General features: G+C 39.8%; 1 protein-coding gene across 20 annotated transcripts in view; it reads left to right on the top strand.

Moving 5' to 3' along the window:
- Positions 1–21,830, top strand: part of DCAF1 (DDB1 and CUL4 associated factor 1) — an 87,524-nt gene that overhangs the window by 45,918 nt on the left and 19,776 nt on the right. For 17 of the 20 annotated variants that reach the window (XR_014823175.1, XR_014823171.1, XR_014823179.1 and 14 more), the window contains 15 exons: positions 250–762; positions 1,075–1,176; positions 2,922–3,080; positions 4,639–4,818; positions 5,381–5,590; positions 6,909–7,078; positions 11,161–11,285; positions 12,226–13,489; positions 14,638–14,836; positions 15,995–16,077; positions 16,660–16,744; positions 19,242–19,475; positions 20,013–20,106; positions 20,929–21,033; positions 21,420–21,493. Coding sequence is in view for 5 of the 20 variants with exons in the window: in XM_084988448.1 (XP_084844574.1) it covers positions 250–762; positions 1,075–1,176; positions 2,922–3,080; positions 4,639–4,818; positions 5,381–5,590; positions 6,909–7,078; positions 11,161–11,285; positions 12,226–13,489; positions 14,638–14,836; positions 15,995–16,077; positions 16,660–16,744; positions 19,242–19,475; positions 20,013–20,106; positions 20,929–21,033; positions 21,420–21,493 (3,597 nt within the window). In the remaining 15 variants the exon portion in view is untranslated. Of the gene's footprint in view, positions 1–249; positions 763–1,074; positions 1,177–2,921; positions 3,081–4,638; positions 4,819–5,380; positions 5,591–6,908; positions 7,079–11,160; positions 11,286–12,225; positions 13,584–14,178; positions 14,837–15,994; positions 16,078–16,659; positions 16,745–19,241; positions 19,476–20,012; positions 20,107–20,928; positions 21,034–21,419; positions 21,494–21,830 lie in introns of all 20 variants that reach the window. The other 3 variants (XR_014823181.1, XR_014823182.1, XR_014823183.1) reach the window with 1 other exon arrangement.

Below are 21,830 nucleotides of genomic sequence, written 5' to 3'. Positions count from 1 at the left end.
CCTGGCCTTGCTCAGAGGGCTAAGGATCCAGTGTTGCCGGAGCTGTGTAGGTTGCAGATGCAGCTTGGATCCTGAGTTGCTCTGGCTGTGGTGTAGGCCAGCAGCTGCGGCTCTCATTTGACCTCTAGCATGGAAACTTCCATATGCTCCAGTGTGGTCCTAAAAAAAGCAAAAAAAAAAAAAAAAACCCAAAAAATAAACAAAAAATACAGAGGAGACAACCACTTTTATTCCAATATCTGTTGATAGGTGGCAATAGTGCTTCGAAGACTGAGGGAGCTGCAGCTTCAGGAAGTGGCTTTGAGGCAAGAAAGCAAGCGTCCTAGCCCACGCAAGCTCTCCTCTGAACCCCTTTTGCCTCTGGATGAAGAAGCTGTGGATATGGACTATGGTGACATGGCTGTAGATGTAGTGGATGGTGAACAAGAGGAAGCCTCTGGAGATATGGAGATCTCCTTTCATCTTGATTCAGGCCACAAGACCAGTAGCAGAGTGAACTCAGCAACCAAACCTGAGGAAGGAGGATTGCGGAAAAACAAGTCAGCAAAACAGGGTGACAGAGAGAGTTTTAGGAAAGCCAAGCAAAAGTTAGGTTTCTCATCATCTGATCCAGATCGCATGTTTATTGAGCTGTCTAATAGCAGCTGGTCAGAAATGTCCCCTTGGGTGATTGGCACCAATTATACCCTTTATCCTATGACTCCTGCTATTGAGCAGCGACTTATTCTCCAGTATTTGACCCCCTTAGGAGAATATCAGGAGGTAAGCTTACTGGGAAGAATATTGTTCAAACTTTGGGACTACTTTGTTTATTTTGGGGGTGTTTTATGGTAGCATTTTATAAATTGGTGTGTTTTTATTCTAATACAGAAAAGTCTTTGCCTCAAACTAGTAAAGTTTTTTGCAGGTCATTTCTAATAAGGCCTTTTTGATCAAAGAGTGTTTGTACATTTATCTTCATAAAGGAGAGGGGAAGAGGCATCTCATTTCTTTGATTTTCTGTTCTCATAATGGAATAGGAAATATGTGAAAATAAATCCAAATGTTAAGACTTGTTTTTGGTATTGATTTCAGTTACTTCCCATATTTATGCAACTTGGATCACGAGAGTTGATGATGTTCTATATCGATTTGAAACAGACTAATGATGTCCTGCTTACATTTGAAGCACTCAAGGTAAAGTTCTTAAAAATATTAGGTCACTGAGCCTTTTACTGACATGGACATACCTATGCATTTTGGTATATAGCATCTCTGGTTTTTATTGTTCAGGGCGTTTCTATTGCTGTATGTGTCAAAACAGTAACAAACGAGAATTTCTTATTTAGAAGAGATGAGGGTTACCAAGAGCCTCATCACATCCAGGGGTCGGATTAAATGTTAAGGGAGAAAGGTGGATCTAGACCTGAGAGTGGCCTCAGTTATTACTGGATAGGAATGGAAAACTAAGTGTATAGTACCTTGTGTCATACTGTCTTTTAAATATTCTTTTTGTCTCAACACTTTAAAAAAGTTCTTAACTGTATACATATTTTATGATGTCAGATTATCTAGGATGAACAAAATATAAACCAGAAAATGAGTAGGAAACAAAGGTATACCCAAATTCAGTAAAAGTAGATGATTTTCTAGGTTGCAGAGGTGCTAAGTATGGGAGGGCAGGTAAGTCTAGTCCACCATGTCCATTACTATTCATAGTAATTAAGGTAATCTGAAGGGAGAAAAATTGAATGAATAACATTGTGGCTATTATAGTTTTACCCAACAGGTAGCTAAATAAACACAGTGGCATTTTATGGTGTTTGCAGTATTAGACAAATTAAGCCTCTGCTCTTTATCATTTGGTTAAGAGACAGACATGTAAGCTTATGATTTTAGATATTATAGATATTGTCAAAAAAGTATAGGACACAAAGAAAGAAATGATATGTCCTGCCTGAGAAATAGTAGCTTCTGGACAAGACCTCTGAAAAAGAGATGATCTCTCTGGCTCTTTAAAGTTAGAGTTTCATTCCTGACATTCCAGAGCTATGCTGTGTAGTAGAACTTTCTGTGATGATGGAAAATATTCTTTGTGCTATTCAATACAGTGGCTACTAGCCATATGTAATCACTTAAAATATAGCTAGTATCACTGAGGCACTGAATTTGTAACTAATTTTAATTAAATTAGCCACATGTGGCCAGTGACTACTGCACTGGACAGTGTAGTTCCAGAGAATATTGAAATTAAATAGAAATAAGGTAATTTGCTTTTCAGACCCCAGAAATTTTATTTTTTTAAATTTTTTATTTTTTTTGTCTTTTTGCCTTTTCTAGGGCTACTCCTGTGGCATACGGAGGTTCCCAGGCTAGGGGTCTAATCGGAGCTGTAGCCGCTGACCTACGCCACAGCCACAGCAACTCAGGATCCGAACCGCGTCTGTGACCTACACCACAGCTCATGGCAGTGCCGGATCCTTAACCCACTGAGCAAGGCCAGGGATCGAACCCGCAACCTCATTGGTTCCTAGTCGGATTCGTTAACCACTGAGCAAGACCAGGGATCGAACCCGCAACCTCATGGTTCCTAGTCGGATTCGTTAACCACTGAGCCACAGCAGAAACTCCTGGACCCCAGGAATTTAAAATTTTGAGGAGATCAGATAATTATTGGGGTAGCATGTATCTTTGTATGTGGGATGCAGAATGTGTGTGAGTATAAAATGTGTAAACTGATGATTGGACAGTGGGATGAAACTGGAAGTTTTTTGGTTTGTTGTGTTTTTGTTTTGTTTCCCTTAAGCAAGTATTGTTTTTACTTCTGTTGTAGGACAATGGTTGTCTATTTCAGAAGAGTCCTTGTATTTAGCAACTTGATAATTTGTGAAGAAATATTTGTTCTAGACTGTTCCACTGTGACATGTGTTTTCTTTGTTTAGCATCTAGCATCTCTCCTGCTCCATAACAAGTTTGCTACAGAATTTGTTGCGCATGGTGGAGTACAGAAATTACTGGAAATTCCTCGTCCTTCTATGGCTGCAACTGGTGTGTCCATGTGCTTGTACTACCTGTCCTACAACCAGGATGCCATGGAAAGAGTAAGTCCAGTCCCTTCAAATGTATGGAAATAAGGTAGCATGAGGAACACTCTTACACAGTCACGGGACAACCTTTGGATAAGAAAAAAATGAATAGTTGGATTAAGTTTTAAAGAAGCAAGGAGCATGAATGTCTGATTTTTACAAAGCATTCTAAAAATGTAAAATTTTTTAGGAGAAGTCCAAAATGTAAAAATTTTTAAAAAAGGTCCTTTTTGTTTTTTTGAGTCTCTGAAAAAAAAAATTCAAGATGGATTGGGGTCAGGGAACTTTTTTAGTTTTTGCCATTTCTTTTGCATTAGAATTATTTTCAGGTTCCTTTCAGATATCCCTCAGTGGAGTTATATTTTGCATTTTTGTGTCAGTCTGTTATAAAAACAACAGATGATACGAGATGATGGGTTGTATATGTTAACAAATAGCTTGGTGGAGATAGTAAAATCATTCCAGTTGTTCGCAGAGCTCCAGAGGTTCCCCATCTGGTTCTTCTGTTTTTCTAGTTGAGACTTAGTGACTAAAAAAAAAAATGTAAGTGGGTTGTACATTTGAAAAGACATGGGTCCCTAGATACCACTAGCAAAATGCTTGTCATTTCTGTGCCTGTAATATTTTTCTAAAGTTCTGTGTGGTGGAGTAAAGTTGGTAATTTCTTTTTTTCTTTTTTTTTTTGTTTGCTTTTTAGGGCCACTCCCATGGCACATGGAGGTTCCCAAGCTAGGGGTTGAATCGGAGCTACAGCTGCCAGCCTACACCACAGCCACAGCAACGTCAGATCCGAGCCATGTCTGTGACCTGCACCACAGCTCGTGACAATGCCAGATCGAGGTCAGGGATGGGACCCCCAACCTCATGGCTCCTAGTCAGATTTATTTCCACTGCGCCATGATGGGAACTCCTGAAGTTGGTAAATTCTTCTTGAGCCATGTCTGTATTTATCTTTACATGTTTATTAATAAGGTAATATTTTGATTTTAATTTTTTTTTACCCCTTGAGATCAGTATTATGCAAGGATGTGTAGTCTTTTGAGAATAGTAACCTAACTTGTGTATGTATATACAAAAGTAATTGTGGTTAAGATAAAAAAATACCAAGCAAACCTGGGCAGTGCTTCATAATTCATAGTCTGACCTATAGGAGACAAAAAAATGTGTGTGACAGTGAGTGAATGGATACTAAGTAGACTTTAGTATCAGAAGGTTCAATCACATTTATCCTCCTGGGGAAGTCCCTTAATTTTCTGAGCCACTTCCTCATCAGTTAAGTGGAAATCCTAATACTTACTTAACAGAATGTTGTGAGCATTAAAGGATATAAATATTTGCAAAATTTCATTCAGTATAGGTTTAATGTAAATATTTCTCTAAATTTAGGTTATTTTTAGGCTTGGAATAGATTGTTAGAAAATTTTATTTGTAACTTAAGCTTTAAACTCAGAATCAGTTGTCTAGGGGTGATTATTGTATTCTGCAAAGATATCTAACTACACTGGTGAACTTTTCATCCCCTTTGAAGGTTCCTTTCCCCAAAATTTTAAAAAATTATTTTTATGTTTTTCAGGTTTGCATGCATCCCCACAATGTTCTGTCTGATGTGGTGAACTATACCTTGTGGTTAATGGAATGTTCTCATGCCTCAGGATGCTGCCATGCTACCATGTTTTTCTCAATCTGCTTCTCCTTTCGGGCTGTGTTGGAACTCTTTGACCGCTATGATGGTCTCCGTCGTCTCGTGAACTTGGTGAGATCCTTCAGTGGCTTCTCTTTGTGCGAAGTAGGGATCTTCCTTCAGACCCACCGACTGGAGGAATTTTGCTGTCATTTTTATGGATGAAGTATTTTTTTCCTCCTTCATTCACAAGTTTCTCTTCTTCTTAAGTGGTTAGAAGACTGTGCCTTTGTATTTTCTTTTTATTGAAGTATAGTCAATATATAATCTGACATTTTCTGCTGTACAATATAGTGACCCTGTTGTACATATATATGTACATTCTTTTTCTCATATTAGGACTGTGCCATTGTAGACTTGCCTTGGATATAGTTATCTAAAGTGGAACAGCTTAATCTTTCTAAAAGCTATAGTTTGTGCCTCTGTGTATTTCAACATGATTGAAAGCTATGCAGCTTTTCAATAGATTTAATGTTTTAGTTTCATATGGCTGCTCTCAGCATGTATAGACCGATGTACTTTAATTTTTATCAGTATTCTTGGGCATAAAATTTTACTGAGATCTTTCTTCTTTTCCTTTTCCTTTTTGTTGTTGCTCCTTTTTTGGCCCGTTCTTTTGCCTCTTTGCCTATAGATCAGTACTTTGGAGATTCTAAATTTGGAAGATCAGGGTGCACTTCTGAGTGATGATGAAATATTTGCTAGCCGCCAAACTGGGAAACATACCTGCATGGCCTTGCGCAAGTACTTTGAGGCTCACCTGGCCATTAAATTAGAACAAGTGAAGCAGTCACTTCAGAGGACTGAGGGTGGCATTCTTGTTCATCCTCAACCCCCATACAAGGTGAGAGAAGCTTATTTTAAAAGGGAATGTTGTTAACACTCTCTGTAATATCTAGGGCCTGAAATGCACATTCATTATCAGTGAGTCTCAACATGTAAGATGTACATTGTTGAATTATATTTGCACTGTTTGGAGGCAGAATACTTGAAAATGAATGTACCAAGGAATTACTTTATCTCAGTTTTAAGTTGCTACTTCTCTGGGATACCGGAACTAAAAGATGAACTGAGATGTGTGTAAAAGGGCTTTCTTTTTTGGAAAAGTGCTAGCTATCCTACCTTCTATGTGAAAATCTTTTCTGAAAGAATCCATCTTTAATTCCACTTTACTGTCATTTCTGAACTTAATTGGTATGTTTTGGAACAAAGATTAGTATCTGCACAGTTCCTGCTGTGGTGCAATGGCTGTAGCTTATAGCTCTGGCTCAGATTTGATTCTTAGCCCGGGAACTCCATGTGCCATGGGGCAGCCAAAAATGAAGAAAACTCAAACTGAATAGAAACCATTTTGTGTGATGCATCTTAAGCTGTGAAATATATGCACCAATTATTTGAACATTGTGTTATTTTTTAAGCAAAAAGTATTACGAGTCTAGTTTTTAAATAAAAGATTAAACATTATTTTTATATATTCATTATTTCATATGTGGGCTATGGACTGAAGAATTGTAGGATTTGAAAACTGTTATTGGAGTTCCCATCGTGGCTCAACAGTTATGAACCTGAGTAGTATCCATGAGGACATGTGTTTGATCCCTGGCCTCGCTAATTTGGGTTAAGGATCCTGCATTGCCGTGAGCTGTGGTATAGGTCACAGATGTGGCTTGTATCCTTCCTTGCTCTGGCTGTGGTGAGGCTGGCAGCTACAGCTCTGATTTGACCCCTAGCCTGGCAACTTCCATATGCCTCAGGTGTAGCCCTAAACAAAACAAAAAGAAAATTCTTAAAATTATTTAGCTTTATTATTAAAACCTGTTGGGGAGTTGCTGTCATGGCACAGCGGAAACTAATCTGACTAGGAACCATGAGGTTGTGGGTTTGATCCCTGGCCTCGCTCAGTGGGTTTAGGATCTGGCGTTGTCGTGAGCTGTGGTGTAGGTCGCAGATGTGGCTTGGATCCTGCATTGCTGTGGCTGTGGTGTAGGCTGGTGGCTACAGTTCCAATTGAACACCTAGCCTGGGAACCTGCATATGCCATGGGTGTGGCCCTTAAAAAAAAAAGTAAAAGTTGGCCATTGAGCTGTGCTGGGGAAGATAAGGCAGATTGATAAAATTCTTTAATAATAATATACTTTAATAATATATATCTCTCCTTTTAGGCATGTTCGTATACTCATGAACAGATTGTGGAAATGATGGAGTTTTTGATAGAATATGGCCCAGCACAGCTGTATTGGGAACCAGCTGAAGTCTTCCTCAAACTTTCTTGTGTCCAACTCTTACTGCAGCTTATTTCTATTGCCTGCAATTGGAAGACCTATTATGCAAGGTGGGACCAGAGAAAGGTTTCAAATGAAGTTAGATTCTGCTTTTTGCTAAAGTTAATGTTGGTTTTCACATAGTGTAGCAAATCTTTGTTGAATGAAATTTTGGGCTTGAATCTGAGAAACTAGATTAAGCATCTTCATATCATTTGTAATTTAGAGAGTAGTTGGTCTTGGCTTTAATAAATACTGCACAATAGGCAGAGATCAACATCTGTACTCTTAGAAAATGTTATATAAGATATATTTTAGCTGCAGAGGTGGGGTTGAAGTCCTATCTTGAGACTGGCGCCCAGTATTCTTTGGTGTTTAGACTTTAAATGTCTCTAGTGCTTGACATCTATATGTAATATTTATCTTATCTACACGTAAAACTGTATTTTTTGCTCTTATGATTTTTACCATTCTGTTAAAAACAGAGCAAAGCAGGACAAGGCTCAGAAAAAACAGTTAATGCAATCAGGAGATTGAGGATGATGTAAAAAGGATTAAAACTGTATTTTGGAAAAGATGGAGTCTGAAGGGAAGATAGTAATGAAGTTTAAAACCAGTGGTTCTTGACCTCCGTTCCTTATCCATCCACTACCATAAAAACAAGAGGATCTTGTTTAGGGTACATATAGCTTATTTGCTAAGTCCCAGGTTATCAAATCTATGAGAATACTTTGGAGTGGCCATTTTCAAACTTTCTGGTCTCAGGATCCCTTTACTGTATTAAAAATTATTAGAACCCCCAAAAGCTTTTGTTTTTATATTAGATCGATTAATATTTAACGTATCAGAAATTAAAACAAAATGTAAAAATATTTATGAATTATTTAAAAATCTGAACCCATTGCTTATTAGCATTTTTTTTTTTTTTTGGTCTTTTAGGGCCATACTTGCGGCATTTGGAGGTTCCCAGGCTAGGGGTTGAATTGGAGCTGTAGCCACTGGCCTGCGCCACAGCCACAGCAACGTCACAGATCTGAGCTGTGTCTGTGACCTACACCATAGGTCACGGCAATGCTGATCCTTAATCCACTGAGTGAGGCCAGGGATTGAACCTGAATTTTCATGGATCCTAGTCGGGTTTGTTAACCACTGAGCCACAACGGGCACTCCCTTATTAACACTTTTTAATGAAAAGTTTCTCTAAATAAAACCAGATGATTTCAGCAAGTTTTTAAAATATCTGGCTTAAAATCTCATATCTCTTTCTGTATTCAATCTTTCGTGACATCACACATGATACAGGCTCTGGAAAGGTCTCCTATACACTCATGAGAGAATGAGAGTGAGAAAGAAAAATAACATCTTAGTGTTATTATGAAAATAGACTTTAGGAGTTCCCCCTGTGGTACAATGGGATTGTTAGCATCTCTGAATTGCCAGGACACAAGTTCGATCCCCAGCCTGTCACAGTGGGTTAAAGGATCCGGTGTTGCTACAGCTGTGGTCAGATCTGGGAACTCCATATGTTGCAGGATTGTCAAAAATGAAAAAAGTGTCCTCTTTTTTTTTTTTTTTTTTTTTTTTTTGGGCCACACACACCCATGCATGCAGAAGTTCTTGGGGCAGGGATTGAATCTGAGCTACAGCTGTGACAGTGCCAAATACCAACTGTTAGGCCACCAGGGAACTCCCACAAGCTTATTTTTAAAAATAAAATTAGGAGTTCCCGTCGTGGCGCAGTGGTTAACGAATCTGACTAGGAACCATGAGGTTGCGGGTTCGGTCCCTGCCCTTGCTCAGTGGGTTGACGATCCGGCGTTGCTGTGAGCTGTGGTGTAGGTTGCAGATGTGGCTCGGATCCCGCGTTGCTGTGGCTCTGGCATAGGCCAGCGGCTACAGCTCTGATTTGACCCCTTACCTGGGAACCTCCATATGCCGAGGGAGCGGCCCAAGAAATAGCAAAAAGACAAAAAAAAAAAAAAAATTTAGGGAGTTCTCCTGTGGCACAGCAGGTTAAGGATCCAGGGTTGTCACTGCAGCAGTTGGGGTCGCTGCTGTGTGTCAGGTTCCATCGCTGGCCTGGGAATTTCCACATGCCTTGAGTGTGACTCCCCCCCGCCCCCCCAAATCAAATACTTGTTTTGCTTAGAATATATAGAACCTTAGAAATGAAAAATATTTTTAGCCACTGTTAATTTCAGTTGTCTTTTTTCATAATGTATATAAATATACATAATTGAGATTATAGTATTTAACCAGATTCATCTTTTAAATGAAATAGCTCAAAATACATCAAGGTACAGAGAATTATACAACAACTGCCTCATACCCAGGGTTGGCATATTTCTGTATTTGCTTCTTTTTCAGTTCCTTTCCTTTTTCTGCCTCCCTAGAGTGACTGGTCTTCTGAATTTGGTGTATGTTCTCTCCATTGATGTTATGCTATACATACATGTAGGTGTGTAAATAATAATATAGTATTCTTTCATATGTTTTAAAGTTATATAAATATTATCCTATATGTGTCTTTTGCAACTTGCTTTTTTCACCCTTATTTTTATTTATTTTAAAATATAAATTTTAGGCATACAGTCACTTTTTTTTTGGCTGCTCCACGGCATATGGAGTTCTCCGGTCAGGGATCAGATCTAAGCTGCAGTTTTAACCTATGCCACAGCTGCAGCGATGCCAGATCCTTAAACTCCTCTTTCAGGCTGGGGATTGAACCTGCGTTCCAGTGCTCCCAAGCTGCTGCCCATTCCGTTACACCATAGCCATTGTTATGTGTTTATTTGTGTTGATATTTACCTGAACTTTTGTGTTTCTGTACTATAGTTTATTCTCCCATTGATGGATATTTGGTGTCTGTTTTTTTTCCCATCAAATGAATGGTATCAGGAACCTCTTGAATATATAATGTGTATAGTCTGGGTTATAGTGTGTCCATGTTTCGTCTTCGGTGGATGCTGCCAGATTGCTTGGAAAATGCTCATACTATTTTCTTCCTCCAGCAGCAGTCTATGAGTGTTTTCATTTTTATACCTTTTTGCCAATACTTGGTGTTGTTGGATTTAAAATTTTATATCTTATTTTTTTATTTCATTAATGTATTTTTGAATCTTTTTTTTTTTGTTTTTTTGAGTTCTTTGAAAATAATTGTCATTAGCTGCAAAGTAGTTCATCATATGAGTGTACCATAATTTAGCACATGTGATCCTATTGTTTTGTGTTAAGTTTTCTTAATTCTTTTGCTATTTTACATGATATAGTAATGGATATCTTAATATATAAATATTTGTTTGTACTTCTGATTATTTCCTTAATAATAGGAAAGATTCCTAGAGGTGAAATTCTGGGCCAAAGGTTATAAGCATTTTAAGAACTTTGTTTCATATTTCTAGATAATATTCTAAAAAGAGTATGCTAGGGATCAGATCTGAGCTGCACCTGTGTCAGTGCTGGATCCTTAAACCCACTGTGCCGGGCTGGGGATTGAACCTGCATCCCAGCACGCCCAAGATGCTGCTGATCCTGTTGCGCCACAGTGGGAGTTCCTATCTTTTGTTATCTTAGCAGTTTGATAAGTTAAAATTTCATCCCTATGTTTTTTTTTTTTTGTCTTTTGTCTTTTTTTGTCTTTTGTTGTTGTTGTTGTTGTTGTTGCTATTTCTTGGGCCGCTCCCGCGGCATATGGAGGTTCCCAGGCTAGGGGTTGAATCGGAGCTGTAGCCACCAGCCTACACCAGAGCCACAGCAACGCAGGATCCGAGCCGCGTCTGCAACCTACACCACAGCTCACGGCAACGCCGGATCGTTAACCCACTGAGCAAGGGCAGGGATCGAACCCGCGACCTCATGGTTCCTAGTCGGATTCGTTAACCACTGCGCCACGACGGGAACTCCCCTTTTTTTTTTTTTTTTTTGTCTTTTGTCTTTTTTTGTCTTTTGTTGTTGTTGTTGTTGTTGTTGCTCCTATGTTTTTTGAATAATGTCATGGTGACTTACAGATCCTCTCTTGATGCCATGGCTAGGGACAGGGCCATATAGGTAGTAGTTCTGATCCATTTTCTGTCTCTCTGTCTCTGTTTTGACTGTTGCTGTTTCTTGTGGCTGTATCCTAGCTTCCCTTAGATTAATTCTTCTCTCTATCCAGGAATGACACTGTGCGCTTTGCTTTGGATGTCCTGGCTATTCTCACTGTTGTGCCAAAAATTCAGCTCCAGTTGGCAGAATCAGTGGATGTACTGGATGAGGCTGGTTCCACTGTCTCCACTGTAGGTAGGTTGTACCTGCCATTTTTATTATTGCATGGTCTGGATTTGTTTCTTTTGCCATTCTGGTTGTAGTTACTCGACCTAATTTTGCAGTCTTAGAAGGTATTGTAGAGGAGGGTACCTCATAAGTCATGTCATCAGTTGCTTATAAGGGAGTCATGTTATTAGTGAACTCAGCTTTTCTGGGTGGTTAGGCATTTCTACTGTAATGGTACATGTGCATTCCTGAAAACCTTGTACTCTGTAGTGTGCTAAAAATAGGATTTATGAGAAAAATGGGTTGGGTAGACAGTAAGAAAAAACTTAAGCAGCTCTGTAACCTGAGCCCTAACAAAATTAGTAATTGGCAAACAGTTCGAAATGGATAGAAGCTATTATATACAAAAACAAAAGGTAAATACACTTTGTTTGAAAGTGGCTTTTATTAAGAGCAGGGCTGATGAGAGCTGCTGCCAAGATGAACATGGAAAGAAGTGTGACTGGCTGTGGGTCCTAGTGTGCACCACACTGGGGAGAAAGTCCAAGGCATAGCTACTTGTTTTTAACTTTCTTCATATATAGAAGAAAGGATTCCTGCTGCCACTACAGCAGCCAGGCTGAAGGCTTTTTGGTTTTCTTTGAAGGTTTTTATTTATTCCCACTAATTTTGCTCTCCTTACCTAGGAAAAATTATACACGAACCTTGGTAACTTCCACATATTACTGACATCATTCCGTTATTTAACAACAGCATATGAGATACTGCATCATAAAGATAAATTGTAGTAGAACTTACTGCATTTTATACAAACTATTGCTTGTACTTAAAAAAAAAAAAGTGCGGTAGTTTTAAGTGGAACAAAATGAATAGAACTCCAAATTTTGACACTTGAATAACCATTCAAGTTGGCCATTTTTTTTATGAGGAATAATGTAATATGTTTCGAATTTTTTTTCCCTGATAGGTATCAGCATTATTTTGGGAGTGGCAGAGGGTGAGTTCTTTATTCATGATGCTGAAATTCAGAAGTCAGCACTTCAAATTATCATCAATTGTGTATGTGGTCCGGATAACAGAATTTCTAGTATTGGCAAATTTATATCTGGAACTCCTCGGAGAAAGTTGCCTCAGACTCCCAAAAGCAGCGAGCACACTCTGGCCAAGATGTGGAATGTGGTCCAGTCCAACAATGGCATCAAGGTGCTTCTGTCCTTACTGTCCATCAAGATGCCCATCACAGATGCAGACCAGATCCGGGCCTTGGCCTGCAAGGCCCTAGTGGGCCTGTCTCGCAGTAGCACCGTCCGGCAGATCATCAGCAAGCTGCCCCTGTTCAGCAGCTGCCAAATCCAGCAACTGATGAAAGAGCCTGTGCTGCAGGACAAGCGCAGTGACCATGTCAAGTTTTGCAAGTATGCTGCTGAGCTCATTGAACGGGTGTCAGGAAAACCACTTCTCATTGGCACCGATGTGTCCCTGGCACGACTGCAGAAAGCAGATGTTGTTGCCCAGTCAAGGATCTCCTTTCCTGAGAAAGAGCTGCTTCTGCTGATACGCAACCATCTCATTTCTAAAGGGCTTGGGGAGACAGCAACCGTGCTGACTAAAGAGGCTGACCTGCCCATGACTGCTGCCTCCCATTCTTCTGCCTTTACCCCCGTCACTGCTGCTGCTTCTCCTGTTTCCCTTCCCCGTACACCTCGCATCGCCAATGGCATTGCAACTCGACTGGGCAGCCATGCTGCTGTGGGTGCCTCTGCCCCTTCTGCCCCCCCTGCTCATCCTCAGCCACGGGCCCCCCAGGGCTCACTAGCTCTGCCTGGCCCATCTTATGTAGGCAACTCCCCTTTGATTGGTAGGATCAGTTTTATCAGAGAGAGGCCATCACCCTGTAATGGCAGGAAAATCAGAGTGTTGCGGCAGAAATCGGACCATGGCGCCTACAGCCAAAGCCCAGCCATAAAAAAACAGTTGGACAGACATCTTCCTTCCCCACCTACGCTGGACAGTATCATCACAGAATATCTTAGAGAGCAGCATGCTCGCTGCAAGAACCCAGTTGCCACCTGCCCACCTTTCTCTCTCTTTACTCCTCATCAGTGTCCTGAGCCAAAACAGAGGCGGCAAGCGCCAATAAACTTTACCTCAAGGCTAAACCGCAGGGCATCATTTCCAAAGTATGGAGGGGTGGATGGCGGATGCTTTGATAGGCACCTTATCTTTAGCAGGTAAGGAGAGGTTATCTCACTCCTTGGAAACTGGAATGATTTTTCTATTTATTTATTTCATTTTTTCAGGGCCACTGCATATGGAAGTTCCCAGGCTAGGGGTTGAACTGGAGCTCTAGCAGCCAGCCTACACCATAGCCATAGCAACGCAGGATCTGAACTGCGTCTGGGACCTACCCCACAGCTCACAGCAATGCTGAATTCCCTACACACTGAGTGAGGCCAGGGGTCGAACCTCCATCCCCGTGGGTACTAGTCAGGTTCATTTCTGCTCTGCCATAATGGGAACTCCTGATTTCTCTATTTAAATCAAAGTATGTGGGCAATATCAGCATAGAGTAATTAGTCCAGAAAACCATTTGTTGGCCTGAAATACTAGGAATTAACACTTTGTGTGAATACATGAGCAAAGTGACTGTTCCCTTTATCAACAATAGGTTCCTTTTGTGACTATTGGCAATATATTTATAAGACACTCAGTGTTCTTGTTCTAACTAGTATGTCTTCTAGAGCTCATGTAACACTCTGTCCCTAACTAGGCTCCCAAATTTGTTTTTGTGTTTATCCAAGTTGTCTCCTATTTTGATTCTTTACAAATATTACACAAAGGTTACAGGATCTCAGATTTTGGTTTTTTTTTTTTTTTTTTGCTTTTTAGGGACACACCTGAGGCATATGGAAGTTCCCAGGCTAGGGGTCAAATCAGAGCTACAGCTGCCTATCTACGCCACAGCCACAGAAACATCCACACCTGAGCCTTGTTTGTGATCTACACCACAGCTCACAGCAATGTCAGATCCTTTAACCCCCTTACTGGGGCCAGGGATTAAACCTGTGTCCTCATAGATACTAGTTGGGTTCATTTCCACTGAGCCACAGTAGGAACTCTGGAATCTCAGATTTTAAACATGGGAATTTTTGTTATTATTAAAATTTTTAAGTAGGTACTTTTCTCTCATTTAAAATGAAGATGAACCACTGAAGGTCACTATGATATTTTGGAAGAACATTTGAAACATAAATGCTGTTTTTCCTCTGTCCTTCTAACAAAGTTTTATTTTTCTGAGTCCTTGCATGCTTTTTGTCTCTGATTCTCTCTCGTTTTTTTTTTTTTTTTGTTGTTGTTGTTGTTGTTGTTTTTTGCTTAGGTTCCGTCCTATTTCAGTGTTCCGGGAAGCCAATGAGGATGAGAGTGGCTTCACCTGCTGTGCATTCTCAGCACGGGAGCGGTTCCTGATGCTTGGCACCTGCACTGGGCAGTTGAAGCTGTATAATGTGTTTAGTGGACAGGAGGAGGCCAGCTATAACTGTCACAACTCAGCTATCACACACCTTGAACCTTCCAGGGTAAATGTCCCTTCCTAGATTTTTCTCCATCATTCTTCTAGGATAGGTTGGTGAACTATAGGCATGTGAGCTGGCTCATTGTCTGTATTTGTACATGAAGTTTTATTGGAACACAGCCATGCTCATATATTTATGTATTGTCAAGGCTGCTTCTGTGCTGTAGTGGCAAAGTTGAGTCCTGTAGTTGCATACAGCACAGATGATATGGGCTGCAAAACCTGAAGTATTTACTATGTGCCCCTTATGCTTGCCAACCCTTGTTCTAAGATCTGAAGATATATAAAGTACTGTGATTTTTATGAAAACAATTGTGACATGATTCCAGTGGTGAGTCATTGCATATTAGTACTAGTCCATGGGTGAAATTGATGCCTTTGCTGTTTCTAAAATTCAGGACTGTTAAAATGACAAGGATAGGATTTCCCGTCATGGTGCAATGGTAACAAATTTGACTAGGAACCACGATGTTGTGGGTTTGATCCCTGGCCTCGCTCAGTGGGTTAAGGATCTGGCATTGCCAAGAGCTGTGGTGTAGGTCGCAGACTTGGCTCGGATCTGGCATTGCTGGGGCTCTGGCATAGGCTGGCAGCTACAGCCCTGATTAGGACGCCTTGCCTGGGAACCTCCATGTGCCGCGAGTGCAGCCCTAAAAGGACAAAGACAAAAGCCAAAAAAAAAAAAAAAAAAGGCTGACTAGAATGGTTTTATGATTTTAGAGTAAAGGAGGCTCACGTTGTATTGGGCTTTCTCTTTGAAAAAGAGAAACCTTTAAGAATCCTTAGCTAAAAAATATAAGTTGTTTTCAGTTGACTGATGTTTCAAATGAGGGAGATGGAGAAGTATGGCCAAATATTAGGAAAGGAGGAATCATCTTTGACATTTTTCCAAGTTTTTTCCCCCTACCCTTGTAACTGTTATATTTATGTTACTAGTTCAGGAGCATTTAATATTCTCTTAAATTTAGTTATTCTTTAGGACATAAGAGGTGCATGTTAACCTAAATCCTAGCAGCTTCTGACCATTTCTTTGTTCCTAAGAGTTTTCCTATTTTTTAAATAATCCAACAATGTATTTTATGCCTGTATTTTAGAATGCTAATGGCAGATGACATTTATATAAATATGTGATTACTCACTTTGGGCCTCCATCTCCTTTTAGGACGGGTCCTTGCTGCTGACATCTGCTACTTGGAGCCAGCCTCTTTCTGCACTTTGGGGAATGAAATCAGTATTTGATATGAAGTATGTATCTACTTTTATAACCTAGTCTGTTTTACAATTTACCCCCTTCATCTGATTCTTTGACTCAGAGTCTTTTGGGAGAAAGAGGAATGCTGTAAGTTATATTGCTGACCTCTCTCTTCATCATTTTCTGTGGCACATGTTTAATAAGATTTTCCTCTTTTCTTTTTTTCTTTTCTTTCTTTCTTTTTTGCTTTTTAGAGCTACTTTTCTTAATTCCTGGATATTCTTACCAGGTATATACATCCCATCACACAACAGACTCTTCATTAGTCCCAAATGATAACTGTATTTTCTCATGTTTACATTTTAAAGTTGCACTCTTTGCTGAAGCATATTTCAAAGGCACATCTACCCAGCCATTTCTTTAAGTAGTGCTCATTAATTATTTTGGATCTGCTTGGACAAACTGATGGAGGGAACTTTATTTTGAAATTTAAGCATACAATGTTTTTCTCTTTGGGAGGTGAGAATCTTTCGGATAATATAGTCATGCCAGGAGGCTGAGGATCATTTGATTTTCTGTCAGTTGAGTAAGTATGTCTTGAAGGTCAGTTACATCAGTACTTCTGTTGTTTGTAGGCATTCCTTTACAGAAGATCACTATGTTGAGTTCAGTAAGCACTCTCAGGATCGGGTCATAGGCACAAAAGGAGACATTGCCCATGTAAGTACTTAAGAATCTATTGCTTTCAAACTGATTTGCCTTTTTGTTCATACTGAAATTTTCTGGACTGAATGTGAGAACTTAAGTCCCATGGGTGATGAGAAATTACTCGGTGATACTCTTTCCAGGTAGAATCTAGAAGTATAGTGAAGCTGTATGGGAAAAATGTGAAAAGATTGAACATGAACTTAATCTGGCAATTTGAGAACAATTTCATTAGCACAGCAAATATTTTCAAACACTAAGTTTTAGATGAAAAAAATCTTTGCCTTTATGGAGTCTCATTGGGGAGACAGTAAATGAAGCAGATAATATGGTACATCAGGTGGTAAGTCCTGCTAGAGAAAAGAAATCAGGGTAAGATGTAGGAAGTGCTTGGTGGGGTTTGGGGGACTACTTTCTTATCTAGGATAAGTCAGTGTCACTGGGTAATGTTTAAGCAGCATCTTGAAGGACATACGGGCATCATGCAGATATCTGGGGAAAATGATGTAAGACAGGGAATGGCAAGGGAAAATCCCTTACTTGGGAGGTGGGAGGGAAAAGAAGGAGGGGTAAGAGTTGAAGTCAGTTGTGGGGAGTGGGGAGGACATATTATGTAGTATTGTTTAAGATCTTTGGCTTTTCCTCTGAGATGAAGACACTGGAAGGTAAGCAAGGAGGCATATGACTGGATGTCAAATTCTTAAAGTGTGAGTCTGGTTTCTGTGAGAGAAGCTAGAGCAGGCTTTCCAGTTAGGAGGGTGCTGTGCCAGCTAATATGTGAGAGCTGCATTGGGGCTGGGTGCATGTGTGCATGACGAAGGCAATGGGTTGTGATGTGGCTGGGCCCTGGGGTTTTGGATACATGAAGCTTGTGATTCTCTTAGATGTTCAAGTAGGGAATGGGCATTTGAATATACAGATTGGGGGTTCAGGAGAAAAGTCTGGGATGGGACATAATAAATATAGGAGTTATTCACTTGTCTATAATATGAACCATGAACTTGGATGAGATCCTTAAGGAGGCTAGAGAAGAGAAGTGTGAGGACAGAGTTCCTGGCATGTGCCAGTATTTAAAAATTTCCATGTAAAGAGGAACTTGGGAAGGAGAACAGAGAGAGTGGCTAGTTAGGTAGCAGGAGACCCCAGGAAGAAGAAGGCAAAGGAAGACTTTGAGGAAGGATTGATCTCCTGGGTCAGAAACTGCTGCCGGGTTACACAAGATTCAACAGTTGAGAGATGACCTTTGACTTAACTATTTGGAGGTTATTGTTAACCATGTTAGGAGCTAGTTCTGTGCACTGGGATGAAAATCCAATTAGAGTAGGTTCATGAGAGAACAGGAGAAGTGGAGAGACCCTGAGTCTAAATGTCTTTTGAAGTGTTTTGCTGAAAAACAAAGCAGAGAAATAGGGGTAGTAGCTTGAGGTGGGGGAATATGGTTTGGTAAAGGGAGAGTTTCTCCCAAACTAAACGTTCAAATAGTAGTACATATAACTACCATCTAGATTCATCAGTTTAGTATTTTACCGTATTTTCTTTCAGTATAAATGTGTGTGTTTTTCTGAATCATTGAAAGTGAGTTGGAGACATTGTGACATTTGGTCCCTCAGTCTTATAGCATGTATATCCTACAAATAATGACATTTTATTGCATAATCACACTCTTATCAAATATAAGAAAATTTATAGTAATTCCCAAATATCATTTTTCCCAATTGTTCCTGATATGTTTGGTTTCAAATGTTTTGGGTTTTTTTTGAACCAGGATCCAGCCAAGATTCACATAATTGCATTTGGTTGTTATGTCTTAGTAATGTTTTAAAGCCAAGAACCATTTCTCCAGTTTTCATGACATTGACTTTTGAAGCGACCAGGCTAGTTGTCTTGTCCCGTGATCTGGATTTGTTTGATTGTTTCCTTGTGGTGTCTCCTTATTTGTTCCTCTATTAAAGGAGGATTTTTTTAAAAAAAGATTGGAAATATTGTAGCATGTCTTCTAAGCTGATGAGAAAGATCTGGTCTTTACATGGCTTGGATATTGTAGACTTTGGGACTCTTAGTGTTGTAGAGCTAAAATAGTATACTGGGAGATTTAAAGGAGAAAAACATATTTCATTGATGCCTTCCTCCAAAAAGTAAACCTGTAAGAGTATTCAATGGGTAATGTGGGTTAATCCATATGGAGAATTGTATTTCAGTCTTAGAAAACATTTTCTATTTCTTGAAAGGGGGATGGGGAAGAAAGGATTTTCTTATCCCTACTGCATTCTTACTTTTCATTTTCTTAACTTGCGGGAAAGAGACTTCAAACCTTGAATGGGAACCAGAGCTCATAAACTTTGCTTGGATGGCTGTGGTCTTCCTATTTTCCAGTTAATTTACAATATTAGGGCTTTTATAATTTCAATGGGCTTTGGAAAATATGGGATAGATATTTTACACAGTTTCTGTTTGAATTTGTCAGAGGCTGGATTGGTCTGATTTTTCTCTTCCCACCCCTTCTTCTCTAAAGATTTATGATATTCAGACTGGCAACAAGCTGTTGACTCTGTTTAACCCAGATCTCGCCAACAACTACAAGAGGAACTGTGCCACCTTTAATCCTACAGATGATCTTGTCTTAAATGATGGCGTCCTCTGGGATGTCCGCTCTGCACAGGCCATCCACAAGTTTGACAAATTCAACATGAACATCAGTGGTGTTTTCCATCCGAATGGGCTGGAGGTCATCATTAATACTGAGATTGTATCCTTTATACCCATGTCTTACTTGCCATTTGTTAGCTAGTTTGTAATGCAGAAATAGATTATCTTTCTACCAATACCTGGCTGAAATACCCACATAGCTAATAACCTGTTGCCTTTCCTTTGGTTGGAAGTGCTAGTGAATCTCCAGTGGATTCTTATCAGTATTGGTAATTATGACTTTTACTAGTGTATTTTCTTTGTATTAGGAAGAGTGACCAGATTACTGCTTCCTACTTCCCCAAGTGTCAAATTGAATTTTATATGTCTTTAGAAAGATTTTTTTTTTTTTTTTTTTTTTTTTCTTAGAGCTACACCTGTGGCTTATCGAGGTTCCCAGGCTGGGGTGCATTTGGAGCTACAGCTGCCGGTCTATACCACAGCCACAGCAATGCAGGATCCTTAACACACTGAGCAAGGTCAGAAATGGAACCTGCGTCCTCATGGATACTAGTTGGGTTTGTTAATCACGAGCCATGATGGGAACTCCACTTAGTAAGTTTTGGGTAAAAGTTTTCCTTGACCACCCTCCTCCTAGTGGGACCTTCGTACTTTTCATCTTTTACACACAGTTCCTGCTCTGGATCAGTGTCGGGTGGTATTTAACCACACGGGGACAGTGATGTATGGAGGTAATCAACTTTTTACTTTTCATTATTCTTTCTCTCTTCTCTCCCTACTCACTTAATTTGATACTTCCTGTTTAGAAATATCTCTCAAATGTGAATTGGAAAACATTTCAAAGTTGTAACATGAAAGATAAAATAATGGTTAAAAATAGTGACAAAATTTGTTGATAAAAATAATGTTGATTGAGAGTAAAAGACTACTGGCTTTTAAAGTAATGGGTAAATCTTGTATAGAAATAAATTTCCTGCAGTATTTTCCATGTGTAGCATTATGAACTTAAAAATCTTTGCATTTTTTAGTCTTGTGATTTTCTAAGCCTTTGTCTATGACAGTCGTTGGGAGCTAGATGAGAAGTTGAGGATATTGTTTGGATATGCAGGGAGGATGCTTTGAGAGGAACTAACTAGATGCACAGTGAATTTACTACAGGGAAACTCACTAAAGTCTTGATTGTCCATTAATATTTTCTGCAGTTGTGAGTAAAAGATGTTTCTGATTTTTTTTTTATTTTATTTTATATTTTGCTTTTTAGGGCCACTCTGCGGCATATGGAAATTCCCAGGCTAGGAGTCAAATTGGATCCACAGCTGCCGGCCTATGCCACAGCCACAGCAACGCCAGATCTGAGCCACGTCTGCAATCTACACTGCAGCTCACAGCAATGCCAGATCCTTAACCCACTGAGTGGGGCCAGAGATTGAACCCCTGTCCTCATGGATACTGGTGGGGTTTGTTTCCACTCAGCCACGATGGGAACTCCGGATGTTTCTGATTCTAATAGTGTTTTGCTCCCCTGCCCCATTTCCCCTTTCTCTCCCAATCAGCTATGTTGCAGGCAGATGATGAAGATGATTTAATGGAAGAGAGAATGAAAAGCCCTTTTGGATCATCTTTCAGAACATTTAATGCAACTGACTACAAACCTATAGGTAAGTGTGAAGGGGCAGGCATTGATTTTGTCATGTATTGGTGTTCCTTATTTAAGATCCTCCATTTTTCTGAGAGAGTTACAATTTTTTATTGAAAAGCAGAGGAATTATAGAAATATTAATGAACAGTCACCTCGAATTCCCTTAACAGAAAGGCTGGTCTTAAGATCACAGAAGTAGGAATTCTTGCTGTGGCACAGTGGGTTAAGGATCCCTTGTCTCTGCAGCAGTGCAGGTTCAATCCCTGGCCTGGCACAGTGGGTTAAGGATGCAGCTCAGATTTGATTCTTGGCCTGGGAACTGTGGGTGTGGCCAAAAAAGAAAAGAAAACAAAACAAAACACAGCAGTAGCCCAATGCTGAATCTTATCACATTCTGTTTTCCAGCAACCATTGATGTGAAACGGAACATCTTTGACCTGTGTACAGACACCAAAGACTGCTATCTTGCTGTCATTGAGGTAAAGGGAGCTAGCAGAAACTCTACTGCTTTATTCTGATATTTAAGATCACTTTCAACTTACACTCATTTATAATCAAGCATTTCCTCTGAAATAACATAAGTTCTAAAGATTATGCATTCCCGGTGGTAGATTATGATAACATACTCATTTGTTGGGATGATGTACAGTATAGAGAAGTAGTAGGAAAATCCTTACACAGAACAATTTGGAGAGTCCCATCCCTTATTATCCTGGGCTCACACTGTCATCCCTTTCTTAGAAGAGTCTGGATCTCGCACCACAGGATCCTTGGAATAGATTTGTTTAGAGATGGTGGTCTCTCCCTTAATGCCCA

Source organism: Sus scrofa, chromosome 13 (assembly GCF_054392235.1).
Source record: "Sus scrofa isolate SSC_HxYL_T2T_F1_AM1 chromosome 13, Sscrofa_HxYL_maternal_Yorkshire_Landrace_v2.0, whole genome shotgun sequence".
Classification (NCBI taxonomy): Eukaryota; Metazoa; Chordata; class Mammalia; order Artiodactyla; family Suidae; genus Sus; species Sus scrofa.
Note: the sequence above shows the minus strand (reverse complement) of the source record. Positions and strands in the feature narration are given on the sequence as shown.